The 26,036-nt window shown below is 41.6% G+C and overlaps 1 protein-coding gene across 2 annotated transcripts in view; it reads left to right on the plus strand.

Annotated features, from left to right (window-relative positions):
- Positions 1 to 3,707: 3,707 nt before the first annotated feature.
- Positions 3,708 to 26,036, plus strand: part of gdpd1 (glycerophosphodiester phosphodiesterase domain containing 1) — a 61,136-nt gene continuing 38,807 nt past the window's right edge. Inside the window, exons 1-2 of one of the 2 annotated variants that reach the window (XM_059973614.1) lie at positions 3,708 to 4,000; positions 22,411 to 22,453. In XM_059973614.1, the coding sequence (XP_059829597.1) occupies positions 3,865 to 4,000; positions 22,411 to 22,453 (179 nt within the window). In that variant the 5' untranslated portion in view covers positions 3,708 to 3,864. Of the gene's footprint in view, positions 4,001 to 11,352; positions 12,292 to 22,410; positions 22,454 to 26,036 lie in introns of those variants that run through there. The other variant, XM_059973615.1, reaches the window with a different exon arrangement.

The raw sequence follows: 26,036 nt of genomic DNA on the forward strand, positions 1-26,036 counted from the left end.
TTTTGTGGAAAATTTCACAGGTAGTTTGAATGAAATGCAACTTATGCAAAGATATTTCTGGGCAACATATAATCATAGATTACTGGTTGTACATGGACTTATTTTAAAGCTCAAATCATAAACTTATACAGCTCAGGGTGGATATGTCTTTCACGTCAGAATTACTTTGCATAGATTGTACCACATTTGAATACATTCTGCTGTCCCTGCTTCTGCACTTTAGACTAATCAACGTGGTAGACAATACCTTCAGGTAAAATGAACATGAAGATTAAACAATTAATTTGCTGATACTGGAACTGTCCTGCTAATGCCTGAACTGGTGCTGAGGTGTTGACTGTGGTTATCTGGTTATCTATCATCAATCCCTCCTGTTCTGCATTTATTCTGTGCTATTGATAAAGTATTTGGAGATGTGTAATGTTTTCTCAACAATACAAAATAGCCAACAATCTGTTTAATAGAACATCACAGTGCAGTTCAGGCACTTTTGCCCTTGATGTTGTACTGGTCTTTTTACCTACCCTAAGAACAACCTAACCCTTCCCCCCCCCCCCCCCCCACATCCCTCCTGAATTGAGCTTGTGAATCACTTAAAAGAATTTAGCATGTTTTGATGAGATCTTCTCATCTTCCATTCCTAAAGAATACAGTCCCAGTCTATTCTGCCTATCCACATTTGCCTAACCTGCCATCGTTTCGAACCAGCCCAGTGAATTTTCACTGCACTCTCTTCAGAGCAAGTATGTAATACATCCTTGCTTGGGTATGGAAACTCCTTCAGATGTGGTTTCCCCAGGGCCCTCTGTTATGGCAATAGGATATTTTTTATTACTGAAATCATACTCTCATAATGAAGGCTAACATACTACTTGCCTTTCTAATTCCTCTCCTTCTGACCTTCAGTTACTTGTTTACAAGAATATTCAGGTCAATTTGTCCACTAAGTCTCCTCAATCTCTCGCTGTTTGACAAATATTCCACTTCTGTGTGCATCAAAGTGAATAACCTTGCATCTTTAAACATTAAGTTCCATCTGCTACAGTCACACCCGCTCTCTCAGCTTGTTAATATCCCCTTGGAGCTTCTTAATATCCTCCTCTGTACTTTCAACCCTATTTAGTTTAGTGTAGTAATAAATTAGAACAAATACATATTCCCTAAAGATAAAAAGAATCAAATGCGTAATAGATTTGTGTGGCTCTTGTGGAAAAAGATCCAAGGAAAAGGTTGCCAGGATATGTTAAGCTGCAATAACCATTCCTCTTTCATCTCCTTCATGTCTGACATACATGTTACAGTAGGTATAAAATCATAACTTTTATCCAAACATAGTAAATGGACATGGGAGTTACCCTTTCTCCCTGCAGCTTAAAGGTACTTTGTCTTCTCCCTTCCTCAGTTGAGACCAAAAGTCTTCACCTGAAAAATCACCTCACCTGTTTCCATCAGCCCTGCCTTACTCTGCCTCTTTATATTGGCTATCTTCCCTCTATACCAATACCATTAAGCAAGGGGTCTGTGGATCCCAGGTTGTGAACCCTTGCTCTATACCAATTCTGATACAGTGTCAATCCCAAATACTGATGTTATTCTTTGCCTCCACAGAGGCTGCTTGACCCAGTTTGCATTTTGCTCTAACGACCATCTACAGTATTTCCTATTTCTGGGTGGAGATCAACTGTTTCTCTTTTCACAGATGCTGCCTGACTTGCTGAATGTTTCCAGCCTTTACTGAGGGAGTACTTAGTCATGCAGCACAGAAAAGGCCCTTCGGCCCATATCAACCAAGATGTTCATCTTAAGCCAGTCCCACTTACCTACATTTCAGAATCAGGTTTATTATCACTGGCATGTGACATGAAATATGTTAAGGTAGCAGCAGCAGCAGTTCAATGCAATGCATAATCTAGTAGAGAAAAAAATAAAATAAAAATAATAAGTAAATCAATAATGTATATTGAATAGGTATTAAAAATGTGCTAAAACAGAAATACTGTATATTTTTTTTAAGTGAGGTAGTGTCCTTAAGTGAGGCAGAGGGGAAGAAGCTGTTCCTGAATCACTGAGTGTGTGCCTTGAGGCTTCTGTGTCTCCTACCAGATGGTAACAATGAGAAAAGGGCATGCCCTGGGTACTGGAGGTCCTTAATAAAGGACGCTGCCTTTCTGAGACACCATTCCCTAAAGATGTCCTGGGTACTTTGTAGGCTAGTGCGCAAGATGAAGCTAACTACATTTACAACCTTCTGCAGCTTCTTTTGGTTCTGTGCAGTAGCCCCTCCATACCAGACAGTGATGCAGCCTGTCAGAATGCTCTCCACAGTACAACTATAGAAGTTTTTGAGTGTATTTGTTGACATGCTAAATCTCTTCAAACTCCTAATAAAGTATAGCCGCTGTCTTGCCTTCTTTATGACTACATCGATGTGTTGGGACCAGGTTAGATCCTCAGAGATCTTGACACCCAGGATCTTGAAACTGCTCATTCTCTGGACTTCTGATCCCTCTTTGAAGATTGGTATGTGTTCCTTTGTCTTACCCTTCTGGAAGTCCATGATCAGCTCTTTCGTCTTACTGATGTTGAGTGCCAGGTTGTTGCTGTGGCACGACTCCACTCCTGTGAGCCCTCTCGTCACCACCTGAGATTTTACCAACAATGGTATTGTCAGCAAATTTATCTATAAATGCCATCTATAAGGTACCTTGTCCATCTCCTTACTGGTCAGGGGTTCCCAACCTTTTATTGTGCCATGGACCAAGCAACTGGTCTGTGGGCCCCAGGTTGAGAACCCCTGTTTTATCCATGTACCTATCTAATGCTTTGTAAATATTGTCACTGTACTGTGCAGAAGATTCATCATATTGGTTCCTGGGCAACTTGTGGATTTGTTAAAAGAAGAGGGATTAGGCAGACTCACCCTACACTGGTTTGAATTTGGAAGAGTGAGAAGTGGATTTTGGGATAATTTTTCTGGCTGGAAGATGTGGAGAAATCTCAATGAAGTTCAAGCATTCAGGGCAAACAAAATGAAATTTCTTCAGCCAAGCCATATGAATCATGATTCCCTGTAGATAGATAGTAGAGCCACTACTCACGACTTCAATGATCGAAGTTTAATCCAAATCTCCAGTGCTATCTGTGTGAACTGCCTGGATTTCCTCCAGTCCTTATGTTTCCTCCCACCTCCAGAAGATGTGTTGATTGGTAGGTTAAGAGGCCCTAGTGAGAGTCTGTCTTGGGGTGCAGAGAAGTAGTTGATGAGATTGTGGAGGAAACAGACTAGGTTTTGTATAAACAGCCACCTACTGGTTGGCATTAACTCAAGGTTTGTGTCTCCAGATGAGTGCAGTGAATCTTTGCCATTCTCTGGAGCAGTGCTCTGGAGGTTCATTCAGAGTATTCGACGTAAGAATGGATAGCATTTTGGAAATTAAGGAAATTTTGCAATGAAGGATCCTCCATGAATAGTGGAGCAGGTTCGAAGGGCCGAATGGTCTTCCCTCCCTGTTATTTCCTACGTTCTGATTGCGGATACAACAGTGACAGACGGTCAGCCCGAGTGAGACAGGTGCGCGCATGCGCGGGGCGGGGGGGGACGAGGGCCGGAGAGCACGTGCTTGCGTGGGTGGCTGCGCAATCAGCGGCGAACCGCCAATGGCAGCGCGAGCCGGCGGCTTTTGTGTGCGCAGGCGCGGGGGGCGGGTGGTAAGCGGCCGGTCGCCTGCAGTTGTGGAGCGGGGATCGAGTGCGGCGGTTACCTCGTCGGGTTACCACCCCCTCACCTTTCCCCTCCCGACCCATCCCTTCCCCCGTCTCTCTCCTTCCCCCGCGTGAAGCACCGGCGCCGAGCCGACAGAAGCAATGTCAGCCACGCTCTGCCTCCTCTCCACTCTCGGCGGTTACATTCTCTCGTCGGCTCTGCTCTTCAAGTGCCCGACGCTGCTGCATAGCAAGAAGCGTCAGAGCTTCAGGTGCCGGCACATCTCTCATCGCGGGGGTAAGTGATCCCCCCTCCCCAGGTCCTCTCTCTCAGGTCGTAAGTGACGAGGAGACGGGGGGGGGGGGGTGGATTCTCTTTTGTTGTTGGTCCCCAAGCCAGACACTCTCAATTCATCGTTATTTCCATACTTCAATGACGAGCCCTGCTGCGTTTTAACGCAGAGCGGGGCTGCAATCTGGGTAATTGCTGCAATTCAACACCCCCCCCCCCCACCACCACCACATTTTAAAAAAAGCTCAACGCCTGCACTCAGTCGGATGCAGACTGCGGCTCAGCCTCGGGGTCTCTCAGTAAACAAAAAAAAGGGTCCGCTGTATACCTCGCCGGGGCTGCCTTACTGAGGAGCGTTTCATTGATCTTCTCCCTTTGTGGCACAAGAACATTGACTGTTTTTATCTTTCCTCGTTCTATTTCCTCCAGTCCTCGCCCCACAGCATGTTTGGTTACCACCGCAATGGTCCCTGCTTGCATCAGTTCACTGGGGTTGGTGCAAGTTTAACAGTAGCTTAAACCGCTCATGGATCATGTACGTCATGTCTGCACTCATACGTTATACGGACGATTGTTTTGTCGGTAGTACTTTCCGACATTTAAAACTTTAAAAATGGTTATGAGAATTGTTTTATTTGCTTCAGACGATGGGACGATTCCCAGTGTGCAGCCGTGGTTAACTCGGTTAATGTCTGGTTAGATGAGTTCACCTTATGAGGAGGCGAGGGATTTGCATCTTAGGAGATTCCTTTTCTCCCAGTTGTATGGATGCAATTTAGCTGAGATGCCCTGGGATTTAATGTTCTGGCTGTTCCTATCGACAACCTCACGGGTACCAAGAGCCTAGAATTGGAGTAGAAATACAGGTGCGCGTCAGCCGTTGTCAGTTGCAGAGACGTCATTAGGACAGAGGCACTGAGTAAGATACACTATGAAAATGCGCTCCTTCAGAAGTCAATTTTAAAGGAAAATCTAACTTAAAAGGTTTGTAAAGAGGGATCTGGACGTGAAGTCTTAGCATTTAGGAGTGATTGCCAAAAGGATGGGACTGGTGGAGCGTTTGGAAGTATAAAGGGTTCCTGAATGACTTGGGGTGATGCCAGAAAGACGTTGAACGTTAGGTTCACCGGTTTACAACAGCCCAACGTAGTAGATGGAATATCTTTCGGCAAGGTCTAGTGACTACCAGCTGCATATGTTAACTGAGGTGTGTGTTTATGTTTGTCTTGTAGATGACAGTTCATTGCTGAAATGTCAGTGTCTTTGAGCCCGCTAGCCATTGTTTCAGAACCATAGAACAGACCCTTCTGCCCTCGACGGCTTTGCTGAACACAATGCTTAATTAAACTAAATCTCTTCTGTTTGCTCAAGATCATAGATCTGCATCCCTCAAATGCCCTGCACATCTCTCAAACTCCCCGTCCTGACTTAAATGTATGCTCTCTCTATTTGATACGTTTATCTAGATTCCAACCGTCGAGTTCTAAACTTCTATCATGTATCCTTTCAGCCTCCAACACTCGAGAAAATGACACAGTTGTTCCCATATTTTCCAGTAGTTCATACCCTCTAATCCAAACAGCATCCTGGTAAACCTCTGTACCTTTTCCAATGCCTTCTGCAGTGGGGGTGGGTCAACTTTGATCAGCTTACAAAGAATCTCCTGGACTTTCTAGGAGATCACATCATGGTGGAAGCTCATTTATCTTGGTTCTAATGCTTATTCAAAGTAGCACAGATCATTGTAGAGCCTGAACTGGTAAACAATTGATTCAGGCACCTCAGTTCCCTGACGGAGTCTCTGAGGTGTTTCTAGGTGTTTCTAAGTGAAAGTTGAGGGTAGAATAATGACTGTGGTAAGGTGCATTGATGCAAGAACTTTATGGGCTATCTAACTGCAATGGGAACAATTGGGAGTAGCTAATCCTGATCACCTGCAGCAGCGTTTGGAAAATGTTTGGGCTATGATAATTTTCTGATGAGTATCCCAACCATACCATCTTTCCAAAATTGCAAAACCAGGCCCATCCAAAATTGGCAGGCAGGAGAACAAGCTGGCTGCTCTCTAGACTTTAATGGACAAACAGTTTGCCAACCTCATTCATAGAACTATCCTAGTAACTTACTGAATAACTTGTCACATTGGATGTGAAATATTGCTGGATGTATTGAATCAAGATAAAGTCGCAAAGCACTTTTCCTTTGGGTAACTGGTCTCTCCCCAGGTTTGAGAGGAAGAAGGGTTGATGGTGACATAGGGGTCAGTGTATCGGAATTAAATTGTTTTCTAATTAAGTCTTTCCTGTTCATAAAACACTATTCTAAGTAATAAGGTAAAAGGTTTTATGAAGCAATTCATTTTGATATTTATAATCAAGGTTTTTATAGCTCTAAATGATTATTGGCTTGGATTGAGGTTCACGATTGCAGGCGTTGAAGAGACTGGATGTTGGAGGAGGAACAGGCACCTCAGTTGCTGGAGGAACCCAGCAGGTCGAGCAGCATCTGTGGAGACAAAGGAGTAGTCAGTGTTTCAGGTTGAGACCCTACTGAAAGTATAGAGGATGTAGCCAGTATAAAGGAAGGAAGGTGTGACACTGGTGCTGTCAGTTATGGGTTTGAGTTCTGTGTTTGGTGTTCACAGCAATGGATGTTTACATTAGTGGCTTGTTGAGTCGGTGGCCATGAATATCATGAAACTCACAAATTTAAGAGATTAGCTTTACATGTGCATTGATACTAGTGAAATGTGTCATTTATGTCAATGACCAACACGGTCTGAGGATGTGCTGGGGGCAGCCCACAACTGTCGCCATGCTTCCAGCACCAGCATTGCATGCCCACAACTTATTAACCCGTACGTCTCTGGAATGTAGGAGGAATCTGGAGCACCCAGAGAAAATCCACATGCCATGGAGAGAATTGTCAAAGTCCTTGTAGACGGTGTCAGGAGTTGAACCCTTATAGTTGTGTGCCTTAGTTTCTCAACCTGCATGTGACACAAAGCAGGGCTGGACTCAAAAGTGCCAGAACTGGTTCTATCCCTCTAGAAATGTCCATATTACCCTTTTCCCTGGAAACTGGTCAGTACCCAAGGTGCTTGAAGTGAAACAGGGTTGAATAGGAGGTAATGGATCATGGAAGAGCAAAGCCAGTTATTGTTCCATCTCTCTGCTGCTGAAGTGTATACAATCTTATCCTAGTGAAATATTTTCGTCTCTTGCAAATAAATGACTTCACCTTGAAACAAAACTACATCAACCCGCTCTCCCCTCAGCTGCAATTTGTGAGGAATATCACAGTGATCCTAGAGCACTTTCCCTGCAACGAACAGATTCCAGTATTGCTTCTCTACATCTAACATTAGCAATATGTGATTGCATTTGTTAATCAGTTACTGAACCAAATGATACACAATCAGTGAAGTTCTGTAGTATCAATGCTTTGCAACTTCAGGTTGGCCTTTGTTTAAATAGTGCATAACATAGTCAGCAGATCTAACATGACACAGTTATAAATAAGGAAACGTTTTTTTTACCTGATTTGTGGTCTTGTGTGGTAGGGCATATATGAATGATTTGTGCCCACCAGACAAAAAAAAGGAGCAATTTAGATTGTTTTAGCTTATTCCTACCATATCATAGTCTATATATTTGGTTTTCTAGTACTCCTTTTTAACACAAGTCTATTTCCTCAAACTTCTCAGACTGTAAGCTTCAAAACTATCTTAATCCTATCCCTCTTAACTATAAACTCCCAGCCTACCATAATCCTAATCCTTTTAGACCATAAATTCCAAGCTTCCACTGCAAATTGGCTCGAAAAAACTTTATCCTTATTTTTCAAAGTTTAGAGTAAATTTATTATTGAAGTACATGCAGTATTTGTCTCCATATACAACCCTGAGATTTGTTTCCTGTGGCATACACAATAAATCCAAGAAACACAATGAAATCAATGAAAGGCTGCACTAAACAGTTTGGATAAACAACCAATGTGCAAAAGGCAACAAACTGCATGAAATAAAAAAGAAAGAAAGAAAAAGAAATAAGAAATATTGAGAACATGAGATGGGGAGTTCTTGAAAGTGAGTTTCATAGGTTATGGGAACAGTTTAGTGATGGTGCATGTGAAGTTATCCCCTCTGGTTCAAGAGCCTAATGATTAAAGGGTAATATCTGACTAGTGATGCATAGGTAAATAATTGCAGTAACTTTCCGACTATAATTTTTCAATTAATTTTGAATATTGCTGGGTGTGGGGTTATGGGAGTGGTTCAAAAGAACTGGAAAGTGATGAATGGTACTCCTTTATATAATAAGGTGAGTAAGGATAAAACCAACATTTGTTTTGAGCTCTTAGAAACGTTGATTTGGGGCAGGCTTAGTAGTTGAATGAAGGAAAATCGATTGATTAATTAATTCACCTAAACCAGAATGGGTTTGTTAAAGGAAAATCATGTTTAATTTGAATTTTTGCAGAATTATTGTATCAAGTTGATAAGAGTAATATTGTTGATATGGTATAGGTGAACTTCCAAAAAATATTTTGGAATGATGTATTATATAATAGGGGTTATCAACAAAGTTAATGTGTGTAACTTACTTCCTGTTACACTGCTGATGTTCAGGGCAGCAATGAAGGTCCTCAGTCTCTGGCAAGGTTCATGGCTTCCTTCATCATGACAGTAGCTTCCTCTGTCCTTTGACTACTATTAGTCATGCAAGTCCCAGGAGATTTTGGAATACTGTCACACTCTGATGTATAGTGCTGTATCCAGAGATTCCGGCCTCGTGACAGATGCATTGCCACCTGGCTGGTCGGAGGACACACCATATGCCAATCAATATTTGGTCCCTCCCAACTAATCAATGCACACCTAAATTATTGGTCACCTTAATTGGATTATCTCGCCCAGCCCCATGCTACAAAAGGTGAGACTTGGCCCTGGCTCACCTTCTCTTACAGACCACCTCATTGAAGGTAAGTGCATTGATTTATGTTTGGGAAGGTCTATCGTTTGTCCTGGTAAGGGAGCCGCAGCTATCCAAGATCAAGGGGGATAGCTATTGTAGTGCTTTTCCCTTGTTCTTTGTTTGTGTAACCGTACCCTGTCCCCACGCCGCTTCCTGTGTATTGTAGTTGCTTGTGTTGACCCGACTTCCCCTTGTAAATAAATTCCTTATTATTAAAACTATGTGTGTCCAGGCCTCTACTGTTGAGACTCAAAGAACCAGTTATTTTCCATCACAACAAGTGCCTATAAAAAATATTTATCCCCCTCCCCTGGAAGTTTTCATGTTTTATTGTTATACAACATTGAATTACAGTGGATTTAATTTTGCTTTTTTTGACACTGATCAACAGAAAAAGACTCTTGTCATGTCAAAGTAAATCTCTACAAAGTGATCTAAATTAATTGCAAATATAACACACAAAATAATTGATTGCATAAGTGTTTACCCCCTTTAATATGACACACCAAATCATCACTGGTGCAGCCAATTAGTGTTAGATGTCACATAAGTAGTTAAATGGTGATCACCATGTGCAGTCAAGATGTTTCAATTGATTGCAGTAAAAATACACCTGTATCGGAAGGTCCAACTGCTGGTATCCTGGCAAAAACTACACCATGAAGACAAAAGAACATTTCAAACAACTCTGTGAAAAGGTTATTGAAAAGTACAAATCAGGTCATTTTCAAGTCATTTAATATCCCTTAGAGTACAGTTAAGTCAACCATCAAGAAATTGAAAGAATATGCTGTAAATCTGCCTAGAGCAGGCTGTCCTCAAAAACTGGGTGACCGTGCAAGGGGGACTCATGGGGGGGCCACCAGGAGACGTATGACAGCTCTGGAGGATTTATAAGCTTCAGTGGTTGAGATGGGAGAGACTGTACATACAATAATTGTTGCCCTGGTGCTTCACCAGTCACAGCTTTATGGGAGAATAGCAAAGAGAAAACCACTGTTGGGGGAAATAAAACTCACATGAAATCTCAGCTAGAATTTTCAGAAAGCATGTGGGAGACTGAAGTCAGCTGGAAGAAGGCTCTGTAGTCTGATGAAACCAAAACTGAGCTTTTTGGCCATCAGACCACACATCATTGAAAACACCATCCCTACTGTGAAGCATAGCGGTGGCTGCATCATGCTGTGGGGTTGCTTCACTGCAGCACTGTGAAGGTAGAGAATCAAATGAATGGAGCAGAATACAGGGAAATCCTGGAGGAAAACCTGATGCGTTCAGCAAGAGAACTGCGACTTGGGAGAAGATTTGTTTTCTAACAAGACCATGACCCCTAGCATAAAGCCAAAGCTACACAGGAATGGCTTAAAACAAAGTTAATGTCCTGAAGTAGTGAAGTCAGAGTCCAGACCTCAATCCAAATTAGACTTTATGGCAGGACTTGAAAAGGGCTGTTCACTCATGATCTCCATGCAACCTGACAGAGTTTGAGCAATTTTGTGAAGAAGAATGGGGAAAAATTCTATTCTATTCACACAGACTCAGGGCTGCAATTGCTGCCAAAGGTGCATCTACTAAATACTGACCTGAAGGAGGTGAATATCTCTGTAATCAATTATTGTTTTATATTTACATCACTTTATAGAGATCTATTTTCACTTTGACACAAAAGAGTTCTTTTGTTGATCAGTGTCAAAAAAGCTAAATTAAATCCACGGATTCAACATGGTAAAACAATAAAAGATGAAAATGTTTGGGGGAGGAATACTTTTTATAGGCACTGTAGAAGGATTCTTTATTGCTGTTTCCATGAAAGTTTTGTTTTACCAGTCAAGGTTGTTAGCTCTGAGATGAATCCCTGAACCCAGAAGACCTGTAGATCATTTTTCATCTGGCAACCCTTTGACCTGTTTGGCATGAGTGACCCTACCAAGAGCCAAAGCATAAACTCCTGACTTGAGCCAACTTGGCTCTCTGGGACATTGAGGCACACAAGCCTTCAAGCCATGACAAGGTTGTGGTCCTCTTAAAGTTAAAATGTGTAAATAAGTAATTTAAAGCAAGAATGCAACATTGGCTAGGTAATAAACAACAGAGTTACGTTGAATGGTTGTTTTTAGACAAGAGGAAAGAAAGTAGTTTTTTTCAAGGATCAGTGTTAGGGTCATTGTTTTTATTATATCTCTTGTTCATGACACAGATTTTGGGATGCAAGGCACAGGTTAAATATTTTTAGGTAGTGTAAAATTTGGCAAAACTGAACTATGAAGAGGATAGTTTTACAATGGTCCAGTGTTACTTTTCCACTGTAACTTAAATCTGTCTCATTTATATCAAACTCGGCTTGGATCACTCCCTTTGTTATTCCTTTGTCCATTCGTCCCTCCATACTAATCTCCCTTCTGGCCATTATCCATGCAAGCAAGAGAAATGCTACACCTTCCCACTCACTTCCTCCCTCACCTCCATTTACCCTATCAAGTCTGCTCTACCATTTCATCATGGTTTCCCCTCAGCCCCAATCTCCTGCCTTGTCCCCATATCCCTTCATCTCCTGACTATCAACGTGTGCATTAAATATACTCAATAACTTGGCCTCCACAAGCAACTGTGGCAACGAATTCCCACAGTCATGGTCAAAGCAGTTGCCATATCAAGCTGTAATGCATGGATTGGATGCTTTCCATGGGGTATCAATAAAAATTTGCACTAGTTGACAGGGACGTGCCGTGCATCTTTAGCCTCCTGAGGAAGTAGAAGTGCTGATGAGCTTTCCTGGGTGTGCTGTATATTGGACAGTTTATAGAAATGGTGAAGTGTGCACTATCATTTATCCCAAATTTTCTTTTAAATCCTATTTGTAGTTAATTCCCTTCTTATTAATGCTCTTTGCATTCCTCTGAATCTCCCTTTAAAGCTGGTCTTTTCTGTAACTCAGTCCCTGCTTCTGGGCATGGACTTGCAGTTCCACTCTGCTGACACCAACCTTTTCAATGTTTCTCAACTTTCACGGCCACACAAGAACGGAGTTAGATGTTGTGAGGATCATGCACAACAGTTTGATCATGTTGTCTATTGATGAGACTGGCTAGTAGGAATCTGCTCAAATGTAAAATGAATACCTCAATTGTGGCCAAGCCTGTGTCAGCATAAGTATGATAATCCAAAATATGCTGTGGATCTGTTTGAGGAAGAGGTGCCAAATATCACTCAAGATCAAAGGGCATGTGTCGTAATGTCAAGCTAATTATCCTGACTCGGATCAGCATAACAGGATTTCATCCCACTCCGTGTTACTTGCTGGCTAGCCCAGAATTTGATGAGGTTAGTGATTTTTAAATTGGTTTATTATTACAAATTAGCTTAATTTGTCATATGTATATCAAAATGTATAGTGAAATGTGTTGTTTGTGTCAGTGACCAGCACAGTCCAAGGTATACCGGGGTCAGCCCACAAGTGTCACCATGCTTCTGGTGCCACCATAGCATACCCACAACTTACTAACTTGTACAATTTTGGAATGTGGGAGGAAACTGGAGCCTGAGGAGGAAATCCATGTGGTCACAGGGAGAAGTACAAACTTTTTACAGACAGTGGTGGGCATTGAATCTTGATGTTACTGCTGGCGCTGTAAAGCATTGTACTAATGGCTATGCCATGGCGCTATCCCATTACTGAGATACGGTGAAAGATCAGTTTTGCATGCCATCTGTACAGATCATTTCATTACAACAGTGCATGGAGGTGGTACAAGGGAAAACAACAACAGGATAAAGTGATTATAGTTACAGAGAAAGTGCAGGCAGACAATAAGGTACAAAGTCAGTGAAGTAGATTGTGAGATCTAGAGTCTATTTTTTAATCCTACTAGGAGACAATATCATTTATTGGGGACCATTCAGTAGACTTATTAAACCATCCTTGAGCCTGGTGGTACAGACTTTCAGCTGATGGGACAGGTAGTAGACAGAATGTTTGGAGTGGGTAGAATTTTTTTAAGCCAGTTCTGAAGGAGTTAAGACTCAATTACCTAGGCCACACCATTCAGAGTTGACAGATTTCCTCCTCTGAAGACCATCAGTTAAAGCAAATGGATTTTTACAATCGATCGGTAGTTTTGCTTGTACCAGTTTCGGGATGTTGGAGGCACTGTCAAAGGTAGCATTACTGGGCATCCTCAATTGTCCTTGAACTGCAGGTCTAGAATTGGGTGCCATGATATTGTAGCTGTTATTGTGATACTATTACAGATGGGGTTTTCTGGAGTTCAGAGTTCAATTCCAACACCATTCTGTAAGGAGTCTCTGTACTTGCTCTCCGTGGTGTTCTGGTTTCCCCGCACAGTCCCATGACATACCCAGTAGGTTCATTGGTTATCGTAGATTATAGGTTATTGTCCCGTGATTAGGTTATAGTTGATCGGGTTGTTGGGGCAGTGTGGCTTGAAGAGTTGGTGTATTGCTAATTAAATAAATAATAGAATTGGGGCAGCACGTTAGCATAGCAGTTAGGGTAATGTAATTACAATGCTAGTGTGCCAGTTTAATTCCACTGCTGTCTGTAAGGAGTTTGTACATTCTCCTCATGACTACATGGGTTTCCTCCAACATTCCGAGAGTTTGGGACATTGATTAATTGGTCAAAATTGGCTGTAATTGGGTGTTACAGGCTTGGTATTTCCATGCTATTTCTCCAAATAAATAAACATATAGACCATGCTCATTAAAGACAACATATTTCTTCCTCTAAAGGACATTATTCAGCCAGATTGGTTTTTGCAACAAACTCTTGCCCATGATAAGTTTGTTGATGACCCCAGATCAGATTAATTTAAATTCCATGGCATGGTGGGATTTAAACAATGGCCTCTGAGTTAGTAATCAGTGGCTTAGTTGCTGCACTAACATTGTATTACATATGTCATGTTTGTCTGTTCCTTGTGTAATTACTTAACCAGTTGGAACTCATGCACTGAATGCTTGAGCTAGGTATTTAAATACCAGTAGGGCTCCTGTGTGCCCTCTGTACTCACAGTTCGAGTAAAATATTACCAGCAAACCTGGAAATGTGACAATTAGTCCCTTTACCCAAATTATTGATGTAAACAGTGGAAAAAATGATACCTAAGCACTGACCTCTACAGACTGAGATTAATTGGTTTAGACCATTAGACCATAAGATATAGGAGCAGAAATCGGCCATTCAGTGCATCGAGTCTAGTCCGCCATTCAATCATGGGCTAATCTAATTCTTCCAGTTATCCCCACTCCCCTGCCTTCTGCCCATACCCTTTGATGTCCTGGCTAATAAACCTACCTATCTCTGCCTTAAGTACACTCAATAACTTGGCCTCCACAGTCACTCGTGGCAACAAATTCCACAGATTTACCAGCCTCTGACTAAAGTAATTTCTCCACATCTCTGTTCTAAGTGGGCGTCCTTCAATCCTGAAGTAGTGCCCTCTGTCCTAGACTCCCCTACCATGGGAAATAACTTTGCCATATCTAATCTGTTCAGGCCTTTTAGCATTCGGAATGTGTCTATGAGATCCCCCTCATTCTTCTGAACTCCAGGGAATGCAGCCCAAGAGCTATCAGATGTTCCTTATATGGTAACCCTTTCATTCCTGGAATCATCCTTGTTAATCTTCTCTGAACCCTCTCCAATGTCAGTACATCCTTGCTAAAATAAGGAGCCCAAAACTGCACACAATACTACAAGTGTGGTCTCACGAGTGCCTTATAGAGCTTCAATATCACATCCTTGCTCTTATATTCTATACCTCTAGAAATGAATGCCAACATTGCATTTGCCTTCTTCACTACCGACTCAACCTGGAGTTCAACCTTTAGGGTATCCTGCACAAGGACTCCCATGTCCCTTTGCATCTCTTCTTCTTCCCATCTAAATAATAGTCTGCCAGTTTATTTCTTCCACCAAAGTGCATGGCCATATACTTTCCAACATTGTATTTCATTTGCCACTTCTTTGCCTGTTCCCCTAAACTAAATAAGTCTCTCTGCAGGCTCTCTGTTTCCTCAGCATTTCCCATTCCTCCACTTATCTTTGTATCATCAGCAAATTTAGCCATCAATCCATTAATCCCATAGTCCAAATCATTGATATACATCGTAAAAAGCAGCAGTCCCTACACCGACCTCTGTGGAACTCCACTGGTAACTGGCAGCCAGTCTGAATAGGATCTGTTTATTCCCACTCTGTTTTCTGACAATCAGCCAATGCTCCAGCCATGCTAGTAACTTCCCTGTAATTCCTTGGGCTCTTATTTCACTAAGCAGCCTAGTGTGCGACACCTTGTCTAAGGCCTTTTGAAAATCCAAGTACACCACATCTACTGCATCTCCTTTGTCTACTCTGCTTGTAATTTCCTCAAAAAAATAGCAGGAGGTTAGTCAGGCAGGATTTTCCTTTCAGGTAACCATGCTGGCTTTGGCCTATCTTGTCATGTGCCTCCAGGTTCTCCGTAGTCACATCCCTAACAATTGATTCAACAACTTCCCAACCACTGATGTCAGGCTAACAGATCTATAGTTTCCTTTCTGCTGCCTCCCACCCTTCTTAAAAAGGGGAGTAACATCTGCAATTTTCCAGTCATCCGGTATAATGCCAGAATCTATCGATTCTTGAAAGATCATTGTTAATGCCCCCTCTGCAATTTCTCCAGCTACTCAGTCTCTGCTTCTTGCCTGTTAGCTAACTCTACTCTATGCCATTATGAACTCCCAGTTCCATGTGCTCTGATTTGTCGATTGACCTGGTGAGCCTGCAGTTGAATACAATTGTACAGTTTTGGTCTTCCTGTTTTGGGAAATATGTGGCTAAATTGAAAAGCATGCAGAAAAAACATTAGAAGGGATAGAGGTGATGAGAAAGATAAGATTAACTGAAATGCATCATTTATGTCAAATCGAATCAGTGAGGATTGTGTTGGGCAAATGTCACTATCATATCAGGCCCACAACTCTCTAACCTTAACCATCTATCTTTAGAATGTGGGAGAAAACCCTGGAGGAAACTCAAACACTTATGGGGAGTACATACAGACTTCTTGCAGAGAGCAGCAGAATTAAAGCCAGATCTTACAGTTCACACTAATAGCATAATGATCATCACTCTGCGACAATGGCTAGGCTAGCTCTTTACTCAGAATGGTGGAGGATGATGGGGAAACCTTTAGAAATGTTTAAAATTACAAGAGGCATCGATGAGGTGGATGGTAACAGATCCTTCACTATAGATACTAGCAGCTTCCCTACTACTGAAGTGAAGCTGACAAGTTTCTTGTTTTCTGTCTCCTTTAATAGGACAGTCAGGCTTGCCAACTTAAAATCCACATGGGCAAGTCTAAAACTGTTTAAGATGATAACCAGTACATCCACTATCAGTAAAAGTTCACTGGTTGATTCAGGTGATTGCACCACTCTGCTGCTCTCTGATCACCCCAAGTTCTCGTTAGTCATTCCTCCTGTTAGGGATGGGTGCTGGTATTGTGACAGCGATATGACCTTTGATCGCTGTAATTGCAGGTGCTAGTCACAAGAATTGGTCAGCAGTTCAATTTTAACCACACCACTGAGGAAATGGTCAACTGACAGCAGCAGAATGTGGTCAGTGGTCATGGACGTGCATCGTGGGAACATAATCTGTATGTAAAGCCATTAAACGAATTTCAAAGGAATCCATTATTTAAGTAAAAGCCAAAGTTTTTGAACAAGGTTCGAAAGTTGTCATGTGGATAAGTTTTGAGATTCAAGATTGTTTAATGTCATTTAGGATCCTATGGTAGCATAGTGATTCACACAATGCTATTACAGTTCGGAGCATCAGAGTTCAATTCTGCCATTCTCTGTAAGAAGTTTGTACCTCCTTTCCATGAGCGTGTGTGTTTCCTCTCACAGTTCAAAGACCTACTGATTAGTAAGTTAATTGATCATTGTAAGTTATCCTGTGATTAAGCTAGGGTTAAATAGGTGGGTTGCTGAGCAGTGTGGCTCATTGGGCTTGAAGGGCCTGTTCTGTGCTATATTGCTATGAAATGTATGTTAGTCCGGGTCCAATGCAGCACCAAAAAAAACATAAGAATGTAATAATAATTGCATTATAATATGCACACACATACACACAGTAAATACATAAATACATAAGATAGCTTATATTTATTGTATGTCCATAAAATGATTTTGTTAGAGGAGTGCCTGTACATAAGGGATTTAGAAGGGGTGATTAAGAGTGGGGGACCCAAATAGATGGTAGATAAACAGCCAAGCATTCTGATTTGAAGGAAGTGTTTGGGAGAATGGTTTTACATGTGAATAAGCTTAAAATGAGAGGTTGGCTTGTCCTGGGACATTAGTTTGGACTTGGGAATCATTGAACGCATGGTAGATTAATCTCTTGGAAAATGATGTGCCTCACCCTTCTGTAGTTTGCTTTTTAGTTTTCTCTTGCCTGAGCACAAGCATGTAAAAACAAGTCAAATTGGCTAGCACTAACAAGAATCCACATTGTTGAGCAGGGTTGAGAGAATTGGCACTACAGGAGGAGGGAATAAATCCACAGGCATGTGGAAATGCCCCATTTTCAGTTTCTGGGTCTGAATGTCATAGGCCCATTGACTTAAAGTATTTGGTAGAAGGACTGAAGGGGAGTGGCAGGAGGCTAGAACCCACTGCCTGACAGGGTGGGAGAGTTAGAAAACCTTGTTACATGGAAACAGCATTAGGATCTAAAATTGTTCACAGATCTACAGGCCATGTGCTGGAAGCTGGGCAGTTATTTCTCAACCTGCACAGAAATGTTGGGCTGAGCATGGTAAGCTTTTCTTGGTTCTAATCACGTCAGCCTAACCAGCCCAGGCCTGTCCATGCAGAACAAGAAAGACAACAGAGTATAAACATGTTAGTAATGATACACGCTGGACAACTTGCAGTGTGGGAATGATAAACTGGGTCTGCCGAGACAAAAGTATGTGCCAAAAGAGAGGGCCCTCTGCACGTAGGAGGGCCAATCAATTCACTGCCTGATCAATCCGCCTTAAGCACACATGCTACATTCTCACAGTCAATCTGATACAGTCCCATGCCAACCATAGTTCCCACCCAGCTGATCCCAATTTCCTGCTTTCAGCCCATGTCCCTCTAAGGCTAAGCCTTGTTTCTTCTTGTACTAATGCAAGTACTTCTTAAATTATATTGTTATACCTGCCTCAACCACTTCCTTTGACAGCTCATTCCATATACTTGTCTCCCTCTGTGTAAGGAAAAATTGCCTCAGATCCTTTTTAAATCTTTCCTTTCACCCTAAACCTATGTCCCCTAGTTTTGGACTCCACTCACTTGGGGAAAAGACATGTGTTTCACCTTAACTGCACCTCTTGTCATTAAAGCAACACAGTAGTGTCATGATTAACTTAATTCTATTAGAGTACCAGCAATCCTCATTCAATTACACCATTGTAAGGAGTTGGTATGTTTGGTATGTTCTTTCCATGACCATGCGGGTTTACTCCCACATTCTAAAGAGTTAAATAGTCATATGGGTGTAATTGGGTTGTCTTATTGGGCTGGAAGGACCCGTTACTTTGCTATGTATCTAAATAAAAATTATTTTAGACACTTCTAAATGGTCACCCCCCCCCCCCCCCCCGACTCTCCTACGTTCCGAGGTATAAAGTGCTGGCCTGGCCAAGCTATATAACTCAGGCTTCTGGTCCTCTCAGCATCCTCATAAATCTTCTCATCTTTTCTATAATAGAATAACCAAAACTCTGCACAGTATTCAAAGTGTAGCCTCGCCAGTGTCTTGTGCAAGTGCATCTGGAGACTATCTTGCATCTGGATACTTCTCTCCTATCTGCTATGTCAACTGTTCAGAAGCATTTCCATCTGAAGTTCTCAGTGAATGCCAGTCTTGTTGGCAGGACCCAGCATCAGTATCTTTCGCATTTATGGCAGTTGCTCTTTCTTTCTCATTTCAGTGCTACAAACTCAAAGCCGTAGCCAGCATTTTGTCCTCACCCTCCTTTCCAAGTTTTTAATTTCAATAATGAACCCTGAGACAGATGGACAGTTCTTCTTAAGTTTGTGTTGTTCTTGCTCCCTTCCTTCACATCAGATCGATCTGACTTAGCAGTTAACTGAAGACCAACAAAGTGGGCTGGGATCACTGCAACTGTGATTTCTGATCACAAGAGCCAGTTAGTACTTGTAGGTCTACCACAGGGTCACTCCTGTTATGTTTTGTAACCTCATCTTTACAATCTCAACCATTACACGTTCTGGGGCTTCCTCCATAGTGATGAGTTGACACTGAAACTGTAGGAAGTGGTCCTGAGAGACGCGAACGCCTTTCGTCTCCTTTCCTCTCTCTGGATCTACTTCTATTCCTTTCTTTTTCTTTCTCATGTTACTTCTCTCAGTAACACCATTCTCTTGTTCACATTCTTTCTCTCCATCTCTTCCTCCTTTTTTCAAGTTGGTGCATCTTGATCTTGGGAAGGTCCACTTAGCTCACTGAAATATTCTCTTATTAATCCTTCCATTGTTTCCTTTACGACCTGATGTCTCCTCTTGATTTCCTCATCCACAACATCATCTGACGAATCCTCTGTTTTTGAATCTCCATTGACTCCTTTTGTTTTGACCTTCCCCTCATCCAGCTGGGTTTTTGTCTTTGCATCTGTTTTTGTAAGCAGCTGTTTGTCTCCCTCTTGAAGTTCATGCAAAAACCTGAGGATTGCACAAAGAGTGGATACTGTTTTTGTTTATACTCACAAACGCTGAATGCTTGCAACCATCCTGAAACATGTTAAACTCTCTTCCAGTTTAAAACAAAGCCACATTTTGCAAGTAACTGCCAGATTAACATACCAGAAACTTTCTCAGAAATATTGCCAACAAAAACTGTTGTAGTTGGACCACTGATTTCAGCACTTTCGTAGTTCCTCTGAACAGCTTGGTCCTTCCTTGGTCCAATATGCTTTCCAACCAGAAAGACAGAGGTTGGCACCAAAGCCTGTTAGTCCTCTTCTGGGCAATGGTTCATGGTGTACATCATAAAGACAGTTGTGACATTATTCATTACCTTTCTGAATTTGCTTTCAGATGGCTTCATTGCGTGGAATGTGGCTTGCAATTGGTGGATGGTTCTCTAATCAAGTTATAGCTTTTTTTATCCAATTACATCCCCAGTCCTGTTTTTTTTACGACATACAAGCTCACTGTGGCTTGTTGGTTGTTGTATTTCACAGTTATGGATGTCATTCCCACAGAAGCTATCTTTTGTCCAGTATAAGTTCTTAGTTGGCTTCAAGTTGGTATCTTTAAAATGCCTCTCAAGTTCATTTTGTGGATTGGCTTAAGCAGCTGAGCCAGTGTCCAATTCCATTTTAATTAATTTGCCATTTACACCTGGTTTAAGCCATGCTGCTTGTCTGTTGCTAGTTTTCACATTGTAAACCTCAAGGCTATACAGTCCTGTGTCACTCTTATTGTAATTACATTTTTCTTTGACAGCATTCAGATTGGTGCTCTTTTTGGAACTGCAATTTGAACTTTTATCTTTCAAGAAGAGCAATTGTGTGAGAGGACCGAAACCGACAAGGAACCTCAACTAAATAGACAACTGTGGGGGGAGTTGAGAGAGTAGCAGGAAGAAAGCAAACATGCATGGAAATGTATGCAAGTCATGTTCCTGGCAGCGGATTACTTTTTAAAAAAATTTCCTTTAACTTTATCTTCAAATTTCTTTGTCAAAAGCCAATATGTATCAAATCTTGAAAGGCCTAGATGGAGTAGGTTTATAGAGTATGTTTCCTATAGCCAGGGAATCTAGGAACATAACCCCAGAATAGAGATGAAGAATTTCTTGTGGAATTAATAATTCATTGCAACAGACGGCTGTTGAAGGCACTAGTAACTTGGTATATTTAAAGCAGATGGTGATAGGTTCTTTATTAGTCAGTGTCAAAGCTTACAGGGAGAAGGGAGGAGAATAAGTTTGAGAGGAATAATAAATCAATCATGATCAGCAGACATGATGGGCTGAATGGCCTAATTTTGCTTCTATGTCTTATGGCCTTATGTGAGAGTGGGAACGTGGCTGGGAATGCTGAGTATGCATTGCCACTGTGAAATCCCTGATACATCCTTAGAACACATTACTTGGGGAAACTAAATGTTGCAGAGGCAGTTACATGTTCTGCCATGTGGCTCCTCTGAGGATTGTCACTTTCTCGATGGTGGAGAGGTTTGTGAGTTCCTGAGATCCCAAGAGCATTGTTGTCTGGAGCTTAGCCTCTGTTAGGGTCAACCATGGTGGTAAGATCAAGGGGAAGGATCCAGACCAAGTGATCCAACCAAGAACCCAAGGGTGGAACTGGCGGAAGATGATGACACATCACAATGGCAGTGAAGGCAGAGGAAGGCTGCAGCAGTGAAGGGTCCCCAGTCAACTTGTATACCGTGCCACTGGACCCTGATCCCGATCTGTCAGGGACCGTTTGGTGTCTGGGCATAAGCCTCCCCACTTTTTTTTAAAATGTCACTCACAGGCATACTCCATTAAGGGAATAACCCCTTGGGAGAACATCGTACTCAACTCAAGTGATCACACTACCTCTCTGCAGGTTGGACAGTGAAATCACAGGCATCTCCAGGGCTGCTGGAGCTGCAAGGCGATCAGTCTGTCCTCTGCAACCACAGTGGCAGCTGGAAGGCCCAGCATTGAATCTGTCCCTATGGCTGGCAGTTGCCTTCATCACTGGGCAGTGACCAGCATTAATAACACATCCTCCAGTATTTTGTGTGTGTTGCTCTGGATTTCCAACATCTGCAGAATATCTTGTATTTGAGTTCAATTAATAACCAGTTTGTGTCCCAGGTTTGAGTGTCAGAGTTTAATAGGAACATTTAGATTTATTTGTTTATTTATCTATCACCTGTACATTGAAGCATACTGTGTAAAATGTGTCATTTGCATTAACAACCAACACACCCTGAGGTTGTGCTGGAGCCAGCCCGCAAATACAATACCAAAATGTACAGCAAAACAAGGGAATACAACAATAACAAGAAAAATGAAACAACAATAGCAAAATTACTTTATCAGTTCCTGTCTTAGTCACCTTATGTACAGATATTCCTGTGCCTGGCATCACCTTATGGACATATAATTATTCTATGTATATAAACTATATCGTGTACTTTTTCTGTATTTATTGTATTTCTTTATTAATGTGTTTAATTGTGTTTGTTCTGCATGAGATCCAAAGTGCCCCCTCTCGTCCACCCTTTCTACCCCCCCGACCTCCACTCCTTGTCCCCATATTCTCATTAATACTATCTTTAAACTGAACTACAAGACCAGTGATGGTGAACAGTAATCCTAGGTGAAATATTGAGTCTGTGATTTCTCTCTCACAGGTGCTGGAGAGAACCTGGAAAACACAATGGCAGCCTTTAAACAGTAAGTAGATTCTGCTCCACAGCAGTCTTTCATTTTTCTCAATGCAATGTGTCACAAGACACTGATTTGAATGCATTCTTGCAATTGAATTGAGCTCCAAGTTAACATCAGAGAGTGAGGGGCAGGGTAATGTGTCCATACTGGTAAGCGACTCATCGTCAGTAAGACGAAAGAGCTGATTGTGGACTTCAGGAAGGGTAAGACGAAGGAGCATGTACCAATCTTCATAGAGGGATCAGAAGTGGAGAGAGTGAGCAGCTTCAAGTTCCTGGGTGTCAAGATCTCTGAGGATCTAACCTGGTCCCAACATATTGATGTAGTCATAAAGAAGGCAAGACAGCAGCTATATTTTATTAAGAGTTTGAAGAAATTTGGCATGTCAACAAAAACACTCAAAAACTTCTATAGTTGTACTGTGGAGGGCATTCTGACAAGCTGCATCACTGTCTGGTATGGAGGAGCTACTGCACAGAACCGAAAGAAGCTGCAGAAGGTTGTAAATGTAGTTAGCTTCATCTTGCGCACTAGCCTACAAAGTACCCAGGACATCTTTAGGGAATGGTGTCTCAGAAAGGCAGCGTCCATTATTAAGGACCTCCAGTACCCAGGGCATGCCCTTTTCTCACTGTTAATATCTGGTAGGAGACACAGAAGCCTGAAGGCACACACTCAGTGATTCAGGAACAGCTTCATCCCCTCTGCCATCTGATTCCTAAATAGACATTGAAGCTTTGGACACTACCTCACTTAAAAAAAAACAGTACTTCTGTTTTTGCACATTTTTAAAATCTATTCAGTATACGTAATTGATTTACTTGTTTATTTATTATTATGTTTTATATTTTTTTCTCTCTGCTAGATTATGTATTGCATTGAACTGCTGCAGCTAAGTTAATAAATTTCATGTCACATGCCAGTGATAATAAACCTGATTCTGATTCTGACTTGTTCTCAATGTTTCAACTTTGCACAGTGGGGCTACTAGAGTAAAATTTCAGATCTGGAATCTATTAATTGTGTTTTCTTTCTTTTTACTCTCCAAACCCACCCCTACCACTCTTTCTATCACTGGAATCATGGGAAGATTGAGTAAAATAAGGAGCAGGGAACTTTTCCACAGTGGTAAGGGTTCTTGGGAACACTGAAACTGTACGTAGAGCAGATAGGATTTGATGCAATCCGTCACTTAAACAAGTCTTCTGAAAGATACCAAAACCTGTTGAATGTTTTGAAACATCTTATTAGTTTGCTTTCATATTCTGTTGTCCAAAACACTTTTTTGGTCACATTTTCAAAGTTCATAGTAAAATTTATTAACAGAATATATACATGTCACTACATCCAACCCTGTGATTCTTCTGCGAGCATACTTAGCAAATCTATAGAACAGCTGTAAACAGACTCTGTAAACTGTAAGCATCAGGAACTAAACTGTAAACAAGCAATGCAAGTGCAGATTATAAATAAATAGCAATAAATAATGAACATGAAATAAGATGAAAGTCTTTATCAAGTCCTGACGAAGGGTCTCGGCCTGAAATGTTGACAGTGCTTCTTCCTATAGATGCTGCCTGGCCTGCTGCGTTTCACCAGCATTTTGTGTGTGTTGCTTGAATTTCCAGCATCTGCAGATTTCCTCGTGTTTGTGTAGTTATCCCCATTTGTTTGAGAGCCTAACTGTTCTTGAACCTGAAGCTCCTGAAGTACCTTCTACCCGATGGCAGCAGTGAGAAAAAAGCATGGCCTGGGTGGTGAGAATCTTTCATGATGGATGCTGCTTTCCTATGGCAGTGTTTCACATAGATATGCTCAATGGTTGAGAGAGTTTTACCTGTGAAGTACTAGACTGAATGCACTACCTTTTGTAGGATTTTCCACTCAAAGGTATTGGTGTTCCCATACTAGGCCATAATACAGCCAGTCAGCACACTTTCCATCTCACATCTATAGAAGTTTACCAAGTTTTTTGATGACATGCCAAATCTCCACAGACTCCTGAGGAATTAGAAGCACTGTCATGCCCTCTTTGCAATTATATTTGTATGATAGGTCCAGGACAGGTCCCGTGAGATAGTGATACCCAGGAGTTTCAAGCCCCTGACCCTCTCTGCCTCTGATCCTCCGATGATTACTGGCTCACGGACCTCTGGTTTCCCTCTCCTGAAGTCTACTATCAGTACCTTGGGCTTATTGACATTGAGTGAGAGGTGGTTGTTATTACACCACTCAGTCAAATTTCAGTCTCCCTCCTATATGCTGATTCATCAGCATCTTTGATACAGGCCACAACAGTGGTGTCATCAGCAAACTTGTATTTGGTGTTGGAGCTGTACTTAGCCTCACAACTATTTTGCTGAATTTGAAGCAATTGGAGGGATTTTGTGTACTTTCTGTCAACATGATAGCCACAACTAGACCATTTTTTGTAGCTTTTTAATTTCTTGAGCAAATAAAGTATTTGCCATTATTGGTCTACAGTCATATAGTTTCATTCATTATCTTGGCTAACGTGCACCTCTATCAGTGTGTTGTTCAGATCCAAAGTTCTTGTTTCTGATTCAACTAAGTTGCTCTCAAACCCAACATTTTAATTACTTTGTGATCACTCTTTCCCAAAAATTCAAAATAAACAAGAGGGGCAACTTTTTCCACTTAGACGGCCCAATGGTCCCTCTTAAATCTTCCCCCTCACTTTGAACCTGTACTCTCTACCCTTTTGGCCACTCCTACCCTTCGGAAAACACTGGCTATTATTTTGCTTATCCTGAGTCTGAACTCTAACCCTCCTGATTCTATGGACCCCTCAGCCTCCTCCACTTCAGGGGAGAAAAAGTCCCAGCCTATCTCATCTCTCCATATAACACAAGCCTCCAATCTTGATAACATCCTCATGAACCTTTTTTGTATCTTTTCTAGTTTAATGACTTCCTGTTAGCAATGTGACCACAATGTCAGGAGAGTTTTCACTGGAAAAAAATCCAGTGATTATTTTCCTGGCTGAGTGAAGAAATTAGGCAATTGTCTTATGACAAGGAATTAAGATGACTTGAGGTAAATTATGAGTTGTTATGAAACAGGATGTTGATCAGGAGGCCGATTCCTTTGGCTGCCTAATTTAGATCTGCAATCTAAAAGTAAGGTCTCCTACATCTAGGACCAAAAGTGAGAACTGTAAACCTTAAAATTCACTGCTCAGTTCAGAATCAGGTTTAATATTGCTGGCATATGTCATAAAATAAGTTTTTGGCAGCAGTATATTGCAAAACCTTTTTAAAAATTATAATTTACAATAAGAAACATATATTAAAAAATAAGCAGAGCAAAAAAAAGTGAAGTCATGTACATGGATTCATTGTCCATTCAGAAATCTGATGACGATATTGAAGAAGCTTTTCCTAAAATAGTGAGTGTGTGTCTTCAGGCTCTTGTACCACCTCTTTGATAACAATGTGAAAAGGGTTTGTCCTGGGTGATGGGAGACCTTAATGACGGGTGCCACCTTTTTGGAGGCATTACCTGTTGATGATGTCCTCAATGCTGGGGAGGCTAGTGCCCATGATGGAGCTTGGCAGAGTGTGCAACT

This window comes from Hypanus sabinus, chromosome 6 (assembly GCF_030144855.1).
Source record: "Hypanus sabinus isolate sHypSab1 chromosome 6, sHypSab1.hap1, whole genome shotgun sequence".
NCBI classification, from domain to species: Eukaryota; Metazoa; Chordata; class Chondrichthyes; order Myliobatiformes; family Dasyatidae; genus Hypanus; species Hypanus sabinus.